The 14,600-nt window shown below is 37.8% G+C and overlaps 3 protein-coding genes across 5 annotated transcripts; 2 read left to right on the top strand and 1 right to left on the bottom strand.

Annotated features, from left to right (window-relative positions):
- Positions 1-144: 144 nt before the first annotated feature.
- Positions 145-2,107, bottom strand: cfap90 (cilia and flagella associated protein 90). Its single transcript, XM_079591777.1, has 3 exons — positions 1,917-2,107; positions 1,083-1,199; positions 145-931 (listed from the first exon to the last, which is right to left on the bottom strand). The coding sequence occupies exons 1-3, from the start codon at positions 2,031-2,033 to the stop codon at positions 755-757; spliced, it is 411 nt and encodes a 136-aa protein (XP_079447903.1). The 5' UTR covers positions 2,034-2,107; the 3' UTR covers positions 145-754.
- Positions 2,108-6,154: 4,047 nt separating this feature from the next.
- On the top strand, positions 6,155-10,691 carry LOC306987195 (serine/threonine-protein kinase pim-3-like). Its single transcript, XM_079591272.1, has 5 exons — positions 6,155-6,508; positions 9,448-9,474; positions 9,567-9,661; positions 9,692-10,078; positions 10,252-10,691. The coding sequence occupies exons 1-5, from the start codon at positions 6,325-6,327 to the stop codon at positions 10,387-10,389; spliced, it is 831 nt and encodes a 276-aa protein (XP_079447398.1). The 5' UTR covers positions 6,155-6,324; the 3' UTR covers positions 10,390-10,691.
- Positions 6,930-11,562, top strand: LOC306987480 (serine/threonine-protein kinase pim-3-like). Of its 3 annotated transcripts, XM_079591779.1 has the most exons (5): positions 6,930-7,432; positions 7,870-8,046; positions 8,303-8,391; positions 8,547-8,674; positions 8,900-9,425. In XM_079591779.1, exons 1-2 carry the CDS (start codon positions 7,174-7,176, stop codon positions 7,914-7,916), a joined length of 306 nt encoding a protein of 101 aa, XP_079447905.1. In that variant the 5' UTR covers positions 6,930-7,173; the 3' UTR covers positions 7,917-8,046; positions 8,303-8,391; positions 8,547-8,674; positions 8,900-9,425. The 3 variants fall into 3 exon arrangements, with proteins under 3 accessions (XP_079447905.1, XP_079447906.1, XP_079447904.1); XM_079591780.1 differs by lacking the exons at positions 8,303-8,391; positions 8,547-8,674; positions 8,900-9,425 and adding exons at positions 10,669-10,757; positions 10,864-11,562; XM_079591778.1 differs by lacking the exon at positions 8,547-8,674.
- The last annotated feature ends 3,038 nt before the right edge of the window (positions 11,563-14,600 follow it).

The raw sequence follows: 14,600 nt of genomic DNA on the forward strand, positions 1-14,600 counted from the left end.
CATACACTAGATTATTTGCATTGCTTTATAAGTAATGGATGGCTAAGAGGCTCTGTGTAACCGAGACTTGTAATTGTGTGTTGCTCGATCCATAATTTAAAGCAGCGGACGTTTTTTTTTTTGTAAAATAAAGACAATATAAAGGTGGCCATGTTTTGATGCTATCATTTTGTTATCCATTAAAATTTATATATAACGTCAAAGTGTCTGTCTATGAATTTGTGATGGGTTTCATGGGAAATGTGTTAAAATCACAAAAAGAAACGGACAAGTCAAGTCAAAGAAAAAAAATGGATGAGGATGTATTTTGCAAATGAACGAAAAAGAAAGAAAATTAAGCATTTTAGGACAATTACTACAATTTGCATTGTGACTTTTTTTCATAATTACTGTAAACAACCCCCCCCCCCCCACCCCCATTACTATAATGTGAAAAATGATATTATATATGCTTCATCATTTTAATATGTAAAATTAAGCATTTTAGGACTTAAAGTATGCTTTTTCTGCATTATGAATTTTTTTAATATACATATGGCAATGTATAATTTCTTAGTTTTTATCCTACTGATTTTTAAGCATGACTTGAGCATGTTTTTGACAATTTCTTTAATTCACCCGATAACATCAAACGCATGTTTAATATGTACGTACACTGTAGAAATGTTAGTAACATACAGTAAATGCACAGACGTTTGTTTTGACATTGACTGTAATGTGCGCTCAAAGATGTGACCATAAGTAAGGGACACGTTCAGACGGGAGTCACAGATCCATAGCCTTCCTCCACAGTCCAGGTGATTCCATTCTTGCTGTAGAAATCAGAAAGAATGTGAGCAACACGAGCAAAGCTCCCCCCTGAGTCGGACTGTAGTGGAGAATATTGGCCATACTCTGATGACGACAGAACGGGTGCTGGTCTAGATGATTCCTAAAATGGGAGGTTGAGATAAAACGTATGGGATTTACTCTAGAATGGGTTCCTCTAGTGAGCATTGTTTAAAAAAAAAAAAAGAACAACAGACAATGCATGAACTGCTGAGCCTTCATGGATGGATCACCGGGAGTTAAGGAGAACACACCTCACTGAAGATGTCCAGGCCTCGGGATTTGGCGTGCTCTCTGTCATCTCGGTGGAGTTTGTTATCATAGCCCTCAGTGCTCTGATGTAAACAGTCATATAGAGACCTCTCTGGGGCCTGTAGTACGAGGAAATTGACCAAATCCGTTTTAGAAAATGTTATTTTGAAAATAAATGTACAGAATCAACTTTGTACAATGACATCAGAAGGTAATATGGTACGTTGATGTACCCAAAAGCTATTTAGATATCTTGAGATGAAACATTTATGAATGTCATTGCATTAGATCAGGGGTTTTCAAAGGCAACTTTGAGTGCTAGGGTGTATATGGAAAAGTCTAAAGAAAAACAGTGTAAATAAAAAACAAATAAGACTAAACTAAAATAACCTGAATAAAATACATAAAATGTACTAAATTAAATAAATTATACATCTACGGTACAAAAAAGTAATACTGTAACGTAATTATATTTTACAAATACTATTTTATGCATGTTTTTTATAGTAATTTATTTGTACAGTATACATTTTGTCTTTATACATAAATATATAGATGTCTTCTAAATTTTAGGATGGCGTCTAAAAAAACCTCTGCATTAGATAACAAAACCTAAAGCCATTTAAAGAAAGATAAAAATACGTTATAAGTTAAAGTAACCAGATATTATTATTTTTTACCAGATAAATGCTACCAAAATATGTATTGTTCTTCCAGCGTCATTTATTTGCAAATGCCACGTGGCTTGGTATTTTAGCAGCGCGATATATTACGTGGCAGCGACATTCAAATAGGGTTGCTAAAAAGAAAACGCCAAAATGAGCAATGCATTTTACCTTGGGGCTGCAGTTGAAATAACGCATTTCTTTGGGCTCTGTTCTTCTGGCTGGTATAAAGCTGTATACAGACAGAGAGGAAAGTGGTTTAGACTTCGCTTCGGATAAAACGTCCATTACAACAGTCGCACTTTTATCACTGGAGAGCTGTGTTTACTTTCTACACACAGTGACAACTCGGCGTGTGCGGTTGCTAGGAAACCTCAGGAAAAACCGAAAAAACGACAAAGTGGACAAGGAAACAATTTTTTCAAACTATTTTAAAATGTGCATTTATTTATTTATTTACTATTTTATTGTTTACTATATTATAAAACGTGAATTAAATGGTTTAAATGTGTCACTTTATTTTTCAATTTAAAGTGATGTTAATTTATTATTTTATTTAACTACATTTAAAAACATTAAAATTTTCATATATAAAATGTGTCTGATAATTTGTTCTGTTTTAAAAATGCATTTTCCAAACAATTCAGACATCTTCTACTCTTCAGGAAGAGCAGGCCCTAAGGTGAAAGTTATACTTGGACTCAAAAACATCTAAGTCAAGTACTTCATATACATAAAAATATTAAACAAAGCTATTTTATGCCCCACTTTGGATGTACAATGCTTAACTAATCTAGTATAGATTAAAATGTGTAGTTAAACAATCATATTTTATACATGCATAGTGTATGATTTAAATACATTCACCACTTGACCAGATATGTCACCAAATGACACCTTAACACATTTTTGAATGGTTGTTCTCTTATTAATCCTGTGGTTAAACCCTAAACTATTCTGAGTTTAAAGCTGCTGCAGTCCGCAGTTTTTCCTCTTTGTCGCCATCTCTGGTCGAAATCTGTAATTGCAGTTATTCGCGGAATTATCAACTTTTACGTAGGTTATATCGTTATATGCTTCGGCATGGCACAGCGAGCGCGGATGAATCCAATGTTTTGAGAGGAGAATGTGCGGCTGTCAATCACCGCGCCGATGTGGATACTGTCTGTCATTCAGAATCACAGATTATACTTTTTGGAAGTATGACCAACATAAGAATTTTCACCGGAAAATGTCATCAGAATAAGTAAGTAACATCCACTTTTGTTCTGACCAACTAAGGGGGGAAAAAAGAATCTAACGATCGCGTATCATATCACGTATGTCAAACCGTGCGAATCTCAAATTGTTAATGTTAACAACATAAGCATTGTGTGACTACATTCAATGCCTTTCGATATTTGTCCTTGTTTTCGCATGGGCCCGGTTGCAGTCTTGTTTTTCTGTAGCCACTCCGAAGTCCAAGTCTTTTGCGTTTTACAACGGGTGAATCTCCAGTTGTCACTGGTGGTTGTCGTTTGAACCTTTCTGGATCCGCCATCAAATTGATAAGTTTAATTATATCAAGACACGCAATATAGCCTACTAGACACCTTCTTTATGTGTACAGATGTGACGTAATGACGCAAAGACATGCTCGAATTTCCCGCGGAAATGACCAGGGGCCTGTTTCAATAAGGAGGTTCAACCAACACTGAGTTAAAACTTGAACTCTGAGTTGACTTACCCTGAGATGGGAAACTCATGGGAAAAGTTTTCGGTTTCAGATCAGCTGAAATTAGTTAGTTCAATCAACTCTAAGTTGTCTGACTCTGAGTTAAGCTCGTGCACCACAACTATAAAAAGCCATTATCAATGGAGCGCAGATATTATGAGTCACCATGGCAACAGCGCCAGACAAAAAGAGGAATTACTGTTATACAGTGTTGGGTGTAATTAATTACCAAGTAATGTAAATATTGTAATTTAATTAAAGGGATTACTCTTAATTCTACTTTCATTTAAAATAAAATCTGATATAATTACATTAAATAGGCTACTGCATAGACTATAGAACAATTCTGTGTAAAACAATAGTGGATTTAACATACATTTTTAAAAGGTATATGTTTAATGTAACCTTCTCCCTCTACACACTTTGGTCAATTCAAGAATAATTCATGCAATTGAATTGTGTTCATTTGAAATCATTACAAATGCAATGTCTTGTCTCTCCTTGTGTTTTTCAAGTGGTTGAGGTTGATATGGGATTTAGTAATTAATAATAAGTAGATCAATACTTTCTAAAGATAGTAATTATTACATTAATCTAATTACACTGTTGAAGATGTCATTTGCAGCCAGTAATTAATAACTATTTTAGAGTAACTTACCCAACTGTTATAATATCAGGTGAAACTGGAAGAACAGTTATTCAACCTAATTTAAATTTTCATGTAGGCTAGGTGCAATCATGCAGGCATTAAAAGAATGTGGCAGCAGCTGAAAATAAAAAATATAAAAACATAATTCAATCAGGTAAGGCTTGAGCATATCATGGGTGTAGGCTACCTGACTTTACAAACATTTGACATATTAAATAACTAAATAGCACCCAGTGTCTAGCAGTGCAGCAGCATTTTTGGCTGAGGGAATTCCTTCATCAGAATCAGTCACTCCCGGAGATCCAAGGGCCTTCATAAAATGTAAGACGTCTACATATGTTATTTTTTATATAGGGCATTTTAAATATTTCCATTTATTTGACTTTGGGTTGGGTTTTTCGTTGGTCCCAAAAGATTCTGATGGTAATATCTGTCTTTTGGAGCCTCCTGTCCCAACAGAACCCCAGGCAGTTGTAAGTAGCCGACTCAATGCACCAGAAATTATGACAAATAGTGTTATAAAGTGTACTCGACCAAATGCTCATCTTCACAGGACGATGGGGATGAAACAGTTTCTGCTGCCATAGAGAGGCCTACATAGGTAATGTTAATATTATGTGTCTACACATCAGACAATCTACACATTCACATTTGTATGTGGAGTATAGAATATAGAATCTAAGTTTATATCTAAGTATAAACAGACATTCTTATATTTCCCCCCAGTGTGTGGAAGAACAGCAGGAGGACGGTCCATCAACTTCTGGTGCACAGATGAACACACTTCAGTGATTTTCAGTAAATGCCACAGTTTAATTCTGTAGAATTTGTTTAGAACTACATGATGTGACTAATCTACTGTATTTTCAGTTGCCAGTTAAGGAGTTATATAGACTTCATATTATTAATAAATAAATAAAACAGTGGAAAAAACAGCAATAAATAAATGTACAGAAAGAATGAATGAAGTGTTTAAACACCGCTTCCTCTTTAAAAAAGGGGAGGAGACCGCAAGAAACTCTGGGTTTACCGAAGAAAACCTGCTCCCGACCAGGTTAGGTTCACAGAGTAAGTTGCCATGGTAACTGACTCTGAGTATAAGTTACCCCTCTTTCAGAAACGGGCTTGACTTACTCTGCTTTCTAGGGTTTGATATACCTCCCATTCTGAAACGGAAAACCCAGAGTTTCCCTCATTTCAGGGTTAACATACTCAGAGTTTTCACTTAACCTCCTTTCTGAAACAGGCCCCAGTACTGGAATTAAAAACATAATTACAAGCTTACTCTTTTGAATCTAGCTAAGGCAATCAGATAGTTTTGAACACTGGCTGGTTATACTTGCTCAAAAGTAAAATTATTTTTAGTTTTATTATTTAAGCTTTAAATCATCACATTTTTGTCTTTGGATAGTGGTCTGGTCTGTGAATATATGTTTTAAGTTTTTATTTTATTAATGGACAGGACTCATTTAGATTTGTAAAATATTGTTTTTTATTATGAAGTGAAAGGTTAAGGTAGGATGTTTTATGTAGAAATACTTTTCTCCGCTGTGAGAAATGACAAGAGTTCAGCTTCAGTCTCACGCGCATTCGAAAAGCGTCACTCAGGAATGCGATCGATGACGTCATAAAGAAGTATAACGTTGTGTGCGCTAATTTAACTTCAACAGTGTCAACCGTTTGAAACCACATACCGTCAGTCTTCTCATTGCTTATTCTGTAGTGCATATGATAAAGTTACCCAAGTGGATAACTGTTATCATGGCACTGAAAAGAAAACATAGTTCCCTCGCTCAGGTGTACCACTCCCATGAGAGCACATCCTCAACATCCACCGCGGCTGAAAACCATCAACCCGTTAGTGTTTTTGAGGAAAATTAGATGCCAATAAGAAAGAGGATGAAGAGTTTTCTGAAGCTGCCGTCTCTTCATTACCGTGACTGCAGCGGCAGCTCAGACCAGACTACTGCACCGTTAAATGAGAGAAATGCTGAGGGTAAATCAAATGACCATTACAAATCCATCCACACCACCACACATTATAAAAATTAAACTGAAGTTTGTTCAAGCCAATGATCAGATTTTTGAATTCCAAGATATGTCTTAAATATTTAAACAATGATTGTTTAAAAAAGACTATACAGTTAAAAAAAATTTTGAACAAAAGAATCACCATAATATGAGTATGCAGTGTGTAATAATTATTTGTTTGAAACATGCTTTTGTTTGATATTCCCTGCTTTAGATCAAAGTTCTCTACAGAACAGTGGCTGTGCTCTAGAGGATCATGGTCTTCAGAACCTCTTAGATCCAGTGGTCTTGAAGTCGTTCCTCCTGCAGATCAGCAGGTTCAAACCCCTCCAGCTCCAGTCCACCACAGTCCAGTCAGTCCACAATCACACGTGACAACTGAGGGTGAGTTTACTGCCATATCTCAAACATTACTCTCACTGCTGTCTATGCTTGACATTTCATGTCAACTATTAACGATTTATCTTTTAACAGACATTCTGAGCCAGTTTGAAATCGGAAGAATGCTTGGTGAGGGAGGATTCGGCTCGGTTTATGAAGGGAAACGCTTGGAGGACGGCCTTGAGGTATAGTCATTTTCTTACAAGATTTAGAAAATTCTTTTGTCTCACTATATCCATTTCAATTCCTTTTATTGTATATTATGTTCACTATATGTAGTGCAATTGACATGTTGTAAATGTAATTGTAATGGACTAAATGTTGTTTTGTTGATCAGGTGGCAGTGAAATTTGTCAAGAAGTCAGAGAGCATGGAATACATTAACATTGTAAGTACATTGTAGGCGACACTCACTGTGTTTTGACTGTTTTCAATTTAGAACATGAAAACTTAGTTTTTTCCAAAACTGGTCAAAAAATTCTTATTCTAAAATATTATAAAAATCCTCCAACTAATGATAATCTTTCTTCCAGCCTGGTCATCCCGCACCCCTCCCATTAGAGGTTGGCCTGTTAACCCTTGTTAATAGGGGCCCCAAAGTTCGAGAGATCATTGAGCTGCTGGACTGGCAGGACCAGCCTGACCAGTATATCATGGTCTTAGAGCGTCCCTCACCATGCAAAGATGTGTTTGATTTTTTGGATCATCACGAAGGCATCCTCAATGAGGAAACGGCACGGTTTATCATGGTGCAGGCAACAATGGCCGCTCACATGTGCTGTCGCCGTGGAGTTTTCCACAGTGACATTAAGGTAGAGAACCTGCTGATCAACACAGAAACACTTGAGGTCAAACTGATTGACTTCGGGTGCGGGGATTTCCTGCAAGAGTCCGCCTATGACATCTTCTGTGGTATGTATTATGAATCAAGTATTGAAAAGAGTTTTATTTTTAAAATTTAGACAAATATGTTCTCACTAAATATGTCGCTTCACACCTGGTTGGGCCATGGATTGAACTCACTTTTAACACTCCACAATTATGAATAAAAACAACTAAATTATTTATTTACTCTAATGGATACAGAAGGTGATGATACACAGGGCAACTTTTTTTAGCAATGTTGCCGGGCAATGTTGCTTGGGCGCTGATGTTGCTTGGGCGCTTTCCTATTGCGAATGGGCAACACATTTTCTATCTGGATACTTTAGATCGGTCGTGGGCCCTGTGTCTCACCTGGTTGCCCGTTGACGGCAACATTGCTCAAAAAGTTGCCCCATGTGTCATCACCTAGAGAAAACATGCTATGGGATTTTAAGCTTACCCATCAGACAAATCTTTCTTTCTAGGCACAGATGAGTACTGCCCTCCTGAGTTCTACACAGAGGGCAAGTAACACGGTAAACCAGCTACTGTGTGGTCTCTGGGAGTGCTCTTATTCCTGTTGGTGTGTGGACGCTTTCCAGAACCCAAAGACCTGGAGATGATTTATGACGACATCTGGTCTGAGCCTGGCTTGTCAAACGGTAAGATGGCATTCATCACAAAAAATATCAATTGTAATTCTAAATCACCAAAACAGAACAAATTAAACAAAGAGGTAAAAGTCACACCAAAACCAGATAGCTTAATAAAAGATGGCTGTTTGAATTATGCAGGAATTCTTCCTGATTTTTTTTTTGACCGTACAGTATAGCATAGTCTAATTTTACAGCTTAATAGAAAGACAGCAGGTGTAAAGTTTAAGGTAATAATCTGACTCTCTTCCATCATTCTGCACAGAATGCTGCCACCTGATTCGATCCCTCCTGCGGAAAAACCAGAGCCGGCGGATTGGTTTGGGGAAAATCATTTTCCACAAATGGTTTAAGGTATTGACCCTAATAAGCTACAAATGAATTTGGATATATATGAATATTTGGAAGACACCTTTTTGTGCATTTGTTTTATGTGTTCTTAGTTTATTGTGATATGGGAAGAAATCAAGGTCAAATTTCTTCTATGTGTAATGTATGTATATCATCAGCCTGTCAGTGAGGGAAGTGATAGTCAGGAGAGACAGAAGAGGAAGAGTAGTTCTGGAGAGCTGCTCAGGTCAGGGTCAGAAAGTGGAGGATCAGACCACTACAACCACTAGTGAGAGACACGCTGAGGGTAAATTCAATAAACAGCTGAGAATGTGTAAATGTTTTCTGTTTATTAGAGCTCTGTACATCGTAAAGTCTACATCATTTTCGGATAGATTAATGGAAACCAGGTGTCATTCATTACTATAATTAAAAAATCCACACCATCACACATTTGATCAAAAATCAGTTGAAGTTAGATCAAGGTGATCCGATTATTGATCCGAGACATGTCATATATCTTTAAACACAGATGAAACCAAGCGGACATCTTTTATCATTGGCCGAAAGAGAAAACAAAGTTCTCGCAGTGCTCAGGTGTACGACTCCCACGAGAGCACATCCTCAACATCCAGCATGTGGCTGAAACCCATCAGCATTTTAGTGTTGGTGAGGAAAATGAGATGCCAATGAGAAAGAGGAAGAGGATGGGGAGCTGCCGTCTCTTCACTTCTGTGTCCGGAGTGGCAGCTCAGACCAAGATACATGAGAGACATGCTGAAGGTAAATCAAATGTCCATTTAAAAATGTGTAACTGTTTTCTGTTTACTAGAGCTCTGTACATCATGAAATCTGCATGAAGAATCACCATAATCTAATTATGCAGTGTTTAATTATTCATTTGAAACATGCTTTTGTTTGATATTCCCTGCTTTAGATCAAAGTTCTCTACAGAACAGTGGCTGTGCTCTACAGGATCATGGTCTTCAGGAACCTCTATCCAGTGGTCTTGAAGTCGTTCCTCCTGCAGATCAGCAGGTTCAAACCCCTCCAGCTCCAGTCCAGTCAGTCCACAATCATGTCACAGAGTGGACGTGACAACTGAGGGTGAGTTTACTAGTACCATATCTCAAACATTACTCTCACTGCTGTCTATGCTTGACATTTCATGTCAACTACAACGATTAATCTTTTAACAGACGACATTCTGAGCCGGTTTGAAATCAGCAGAATGCTTGGTGAGGGAGGATTCGGCTCGGTTTATGAAGGGAAACGCTTGGAGGACGGCCTTGAGGTATAGTCATTTTCTTACAAATGATCTTTCTTCCAGTCTGGTCATCCCGCACCCCTCCCATTAGAGGTCGGCCTGTTAACCCTTGTTAATAGGGGCCCCAAAGTTCGAGAGATCATTGAGCTGCTGGACTGGCAGGACCAGCCTGACCAGTATATCATGGTCTTAGAGCGTCCCTCACCCTGCAAAAATGCGTTTGATTTTTTGGATCATCACGAAGGCATCCTCAATGAGGAAACGGCACGGTTTATCATGGCGCAGGCAACAACAATGGCCGCTCACATGTGCTGTCGCCGTGGAGTTTTCCACAGTGACATTAAGGTAGAGAACCTGCTGATCAACACAGAAACACTTGAGGTCAAACTGATTGACTTCGGGTGTGGGATTTCCTGCAATAATCTGGCTATGAAAGATTTTGTGGTATGTATTATGAAATCAAACCTGTAGTTTGGGACTTAAATTCTAGTGACAAGTTAAATTGGTATAATATCTCACTTTTGAGGCAGCATTTCTTTAAATTAAATAACACTAGATCATTTTACTGAGAAAACATGCTATGGGATTTCAGACATCAGACAAATCTTTCTTTCTAGGCACAGATGAGTACTGCCCTCCTGAGTTCTACACAGAGGACAAGTACCACGGTAAACCAGCTACTGTGTGGTCTCTGGGAGTGCTCTTATTCCTGTTGGTGTGTGGACGATTTCCAGAACCCAAAGACCTGGAGATGATTTATGACGACATCTGGTCTGAGCCTGGCTTGTCAAACAGTAAGATGGCAAAAAAAAAAGATGATCAATTGTAATTTATAACATTCAAAGAAATGAGGGGAAAAAAGTAACATCCGAGCCGTGGCTGTAAAAAAAAAAAAGATAACGTGGATAATACAGGAATACTTCCTGATTTTTTGAACGTATGGTATAGAATAGTCAAATCTTACAGCTTAATACAAAGACTGCAGGTGTAAAGTCTGTCCAAGGTAACAATCTCTTTTCCATTGTTCTGCACAGAATGCTGCCACCTGATTCGATCCCTCCTGCAGAAAAAACGAAGACAACGGATTGATTTGAGAAAAATCCTTCTACATTAATGGTTTAAGGTACTGAGCCTAAGATCAGCTACAAATGTTTTTGAGCATATATTCACTATACGTTTTAAAGATTTTAAAAATGTTTTCTTCATATTGTAATGTTTTTTTGTTTCAGGTCACTAAATAAGACATGAAGAGGAATATGTAAATAGTGCAAATTAATTAGAAACTTTATTTGCACTATTTGCCGCCACAGTTCTAAAGTTCCTTGAGTCAGCTTAGCATCTGGTGGCCCGACATAAGTGGCCATCCCTCCATGTCTTAGCTGGCGACCCTTGGCTTGTGGCAGTAATATTAGCATCTGGTGATGATATTACTTGCCTGGGAACAGTACAAAACTTCCCCGTCACAGCAGACTGTATGGCAGAGCTGCATGTCATGGTTCCTCCCAGAAGTTCCTGTGAAAGCTGCTCCTGCCATGGCCCTCTCCAAAGGATCTTGCACTGGATGTCACAGAAGTTCCAGTCTTTGAGTGCTTCCTCCCTCTGCTTAGCATCTAGCAAGCTGATATGTGTGGTCCCACAATGCTTTAGCAACTTTGTAGCCCTGGTAGTGTCTGGCTCCATGTATTGAGACAGTAATATTTGTATCTAGCAGTATTTGGTGACCACAAGTAAATGCAATGTAGTGTAAATGATATTACAAATCTGTTATTTGTTCCCGATCAAATAGTTTTGACTGAGGACAAAGTGTTTCATAACTTTTTATAAGGTTGTTTCGTTTGCTATTGTACACGGATATACACTTCTTATCCGTGTATAATGGCTGTTATTGTTCATTACATATTATTGTTCAATAAATGTTTTATAAATTATATTTGCGTACCTGATCTTGAGAAATGGTCTGTATGTTAGTGTGGAGATTTTTCAGCGGCTTCATTGCAGGTTATGTTGACTTGACCTAGAGAATGATAGACGCATTATTTCATTGAAGCAACCCAAGCTGTCATCCTTGCTACTAGTTCCAAAGTGATGTTTCACTTGGATATACGTTACAATGGGGAAGAAAAGACTATCGCAACTTCTGTTTCATGCCGACTTCTCTCAAGCAGTTGAGAGAAGCCTGTTACTGATATGCTTTGCTGAATGACAGATGCTTCACTTCTCCCTTCACCAAACACATTTGACGTTTTGAACTTCACAAAGGGATATCAATAATTTTTTTAATCAATCTCTTAGTACTATGGACCAGTCAATGATGAAACAGATTGGCTTTTTTATATCTCTAGATCATCACATACAAATCATCTTTCATTCTAACTGAAACCACTTTACTTGCATCTATTTCTTCACCCACAAGTAACCAATGTCTCTGTTTCTCAGGAAAGTTAACTTACTAGACTTAGTAGACTATAAAAGTAGAAACTATAATTACTATAATTGTTGCTGGTTTCTGATGCTAGTTAACTATAACAGTACTTACTACTAGACTATATAAGAAACAGCCTAACTAGACCTTATTCCAAGCATCGCCATAACAGGTATGAAAGCAAGGCTGTGCCTGTGAGGGACTTAACGTTAACGTGTTTTCAATGGCATCTGCTGGAAATCACTTATTTTCCACAGCTCATGTTGTCTGGAGTTTAATGTCTACTTAAAGTTTCTTGGAAATATATTTTTGCAGTGTTTCGTCGGCAGAATAATAATAAAAAAACTTGAATAATAGAACCCATTGAAGAGATGCATAGGCCTATCCCTCACAGGCTCGCTTTCCTTCCCATTAAAAATGGCGCTGCTGTGAAGACATTTAAAGACCCCCTCTGGTGAAAATCCAGTTATTAATGTTGTTTATGTCATTGTCTATGTGGTGTTTTTAAAATGCTTTGAAACATACCATGTGCAAAGTCATAAGTCAACACCATCGCTGAGTATTTTCTTCGAGGTATCTCGAGGTTTCTTCTTTCTGCGAGCTTTGACGGCTGGGAGATGGTTCGGGGTTCCGCTGAGCATGGCGCTTTTTACGGCGCGGCACTACAGCGGAAAACACGGGCTCCTGGAACGACGCCAAGCGAGTCCTCAGAGTCGCTAACGGCAGAAGTTCGCAGTAATGGCAGCCGCCATCCGCAAGAGCGAGAGCCGCGTGTTGCTCACCCAGGCAGGAAACGCAGATGATGTGGCGGTCCCCGTCGCTGAGTGTAGCTCGGCACGAGCTGCAGGCAGGCATCTTGAAAAAGACGCTGCTCTTTTAGATACAAAAATGTGAGTCGCGCCGGCGAACTCACACACACACAATGACAGTGAATGAAAAGGATATAGGCGCCGGATAGCGCAGCTGGAAGGCGAAGAAGGCGGCGGTGCCAGCAGCTTCACGTCTCTCCCGCTCAAAAAGGTGGTTTGAAATCGCTGATGTTTCTGACGTGACGTCACGGACTACCTTGCTTGTAACCAATCAGGTCAACGAGTGGATCTCTGAGCTGGTGCGAGTAGACTGTAAAAAAAATAGGTGCGAGTGAGTGGAGGCGGACTAATTTGCATATTCATAGAACCGCGTCTTCTAAATGAAGCAAGGGTTACATTCAAGATATTTGGCATGACATTTTTTTTTCAAGGAAAAAACGTTTAAATATGTAATTTTGGTGATCAAAGAAGACTAGGTTGACTTTAATCAGCAGTTCTCCCATACAGTAACAATTTCCCCATTAAAAGTAGTAGCCTACCATAAAATAGTCGAAAACATTTTGTTTTATAACAAAACAAATTATACATACAAGTAACATAACCCAGAGTTTTTCAAACTGACTCTCCAGGAGTCCACAAGGGAGCACTAGGGGCCCAGTAAAGTTCAGAGATAAAATAAATAAATGTAAATAATAATAATAATAATGAATATAATATATTTTATTACAATAAGTGAATATATAATCTAAAAATATATTATAGTAAGTAAAACAAAATGTAAGGTAAAATAAACTATGGTTTTGCAAATTCCTACAACGCCAGCCTCATTAGAACTTGTTGCAATACTGAGATTAAATATTTACATTAATACAAACTGATTATTAGCATTTTTTAGAGTAGTACTGGTTACATTAGCATTAGTATTCAGCATCATATGTCTAGCTCAATGACAACTCAGTCACGCAACATTTCTTCTTGAACTATGATGCAAAGTTCTTCAGAGACTTGCTGCACAGAAAGGATCTCCAGAGCCACTGGGAACTATAACTGTTGTTTTATTTGGTCCTGGAACTGAGGGACCCCGTGTGGAGAGACATGCAAAGACACAGTACCTCTAGTACAGACAGAAAGGCACAGGGGCCGTGCAGAACGGACTAGCCATACTGAACCAGTGATGAGTGTTTAGTCATTGCAATGACAGTAATGTAATGTAAAGATTTTTATTTTCACATTACAGTCATTCTGAAGTAGATTGCTTGCTATTTAAAAAATAAATGAAATATAGTCGCTTCAATTGCAAATAGAAGCTCAGTTTTTTATCTTTACATAAAAAGCTTAAATTAATTAACTATTTTAAGATAGTAAATTTACCCAACAGATGGAACCAAGCATTTTTAGAGTGTATATGCAACGAAATGTGAACATAATATTTTGTAAGAATGGAATTAGATTTTAAATATTTTTCTCTCACAATTATCTAAGAATTCCTGATTAAAATTACCTTGATACTTGGTATCTTGATTTCTAAAACATTGTGTTGTGTAACCACTCCATCTACTGGACAAACGTAGATTCGTAGACATGCAGAAAATTCAACGTACCAAAATAAAAGCCCCCGATAAAAAGTCTCTCCGCTCTCTTAAAACGAATTATTGTATTTATTTTAATTATACCATATTGTTTAAAATAAAATTATAAAACGAATAACAACAGCGCCTCATCCCATCAAAACGGG

This window comes from Phoxinus phoxinus (genome assembly GCF_949152265.1).
Source record: "Phoxinus phoxinus genome assembly, chromosome: 19".
In the NCBI taxonomy this organism is placed as follows: domain Eukaryota; kingdom Metazoa; phylum Chordata; class Actinopteri; order Cypriniformes; family Leuciscidae; genus Phoxinus; species Phoxinus phoxinus.

Bases quoted from the DNA above. Each gene is read 5' to 3' on its own strand.
- LOC306987480 (XM_079591780.1), top strand. From the start codon at position 7,174: ATGGTCTTAGAGCGTCCCTCACCATGCAAAGATGTGTTTGATTTTTTG. The intron at 7,433-7,869 runs GTATGTATTATG...CTTTCTTTCTAG, and splicing joins CGCCTATGACATCTTCTGTG to GCACAGATGAGTACTGCCCT.
- cfap90 (XM_079591777.1), bottom strand. From the start codon at position 2,033: ATGGACGTTTTATCCGAAGCGAAGTCTAAACCACTTTCCTCTCTGTCT. The intron at 1,200-1,916 runs GTAAAATGCATT...CTCGTACTACAG, and splicing joins ATTTCAACTGCAGCCCCAAG to GCCCCAGAGAGGTCTCTATA. The intron at 932-1,082 runs GTGTGTTCTCCT...CTCCCATTTTAG, and splicing joins GCCTGGACATCTTCAGTGAG to GAATCATCTAGACCAGCACC.
- LOC306987195 (XM_079591272.1), top strand. From the start codon at position 6,325: ATGCTTTTGTTTGATATTCCCTGCTTTAGATCAAAGTTCTCTACAGAA. The intron at 6,509-9,447 runs ACGTGACAACTG...GTCCACAATCAT, and splicing joins TCCAGTCAGTCCACAATCAC to GTCACAGAGTGGACGTGACA. The intron at 9,662-9,691 runs GTATAGTCATTT...AAATGATCTTTC, and splicing joins GCTTGGAGGACGGCCTTGAG to TTCCAGTCTGGTCATCCCGC.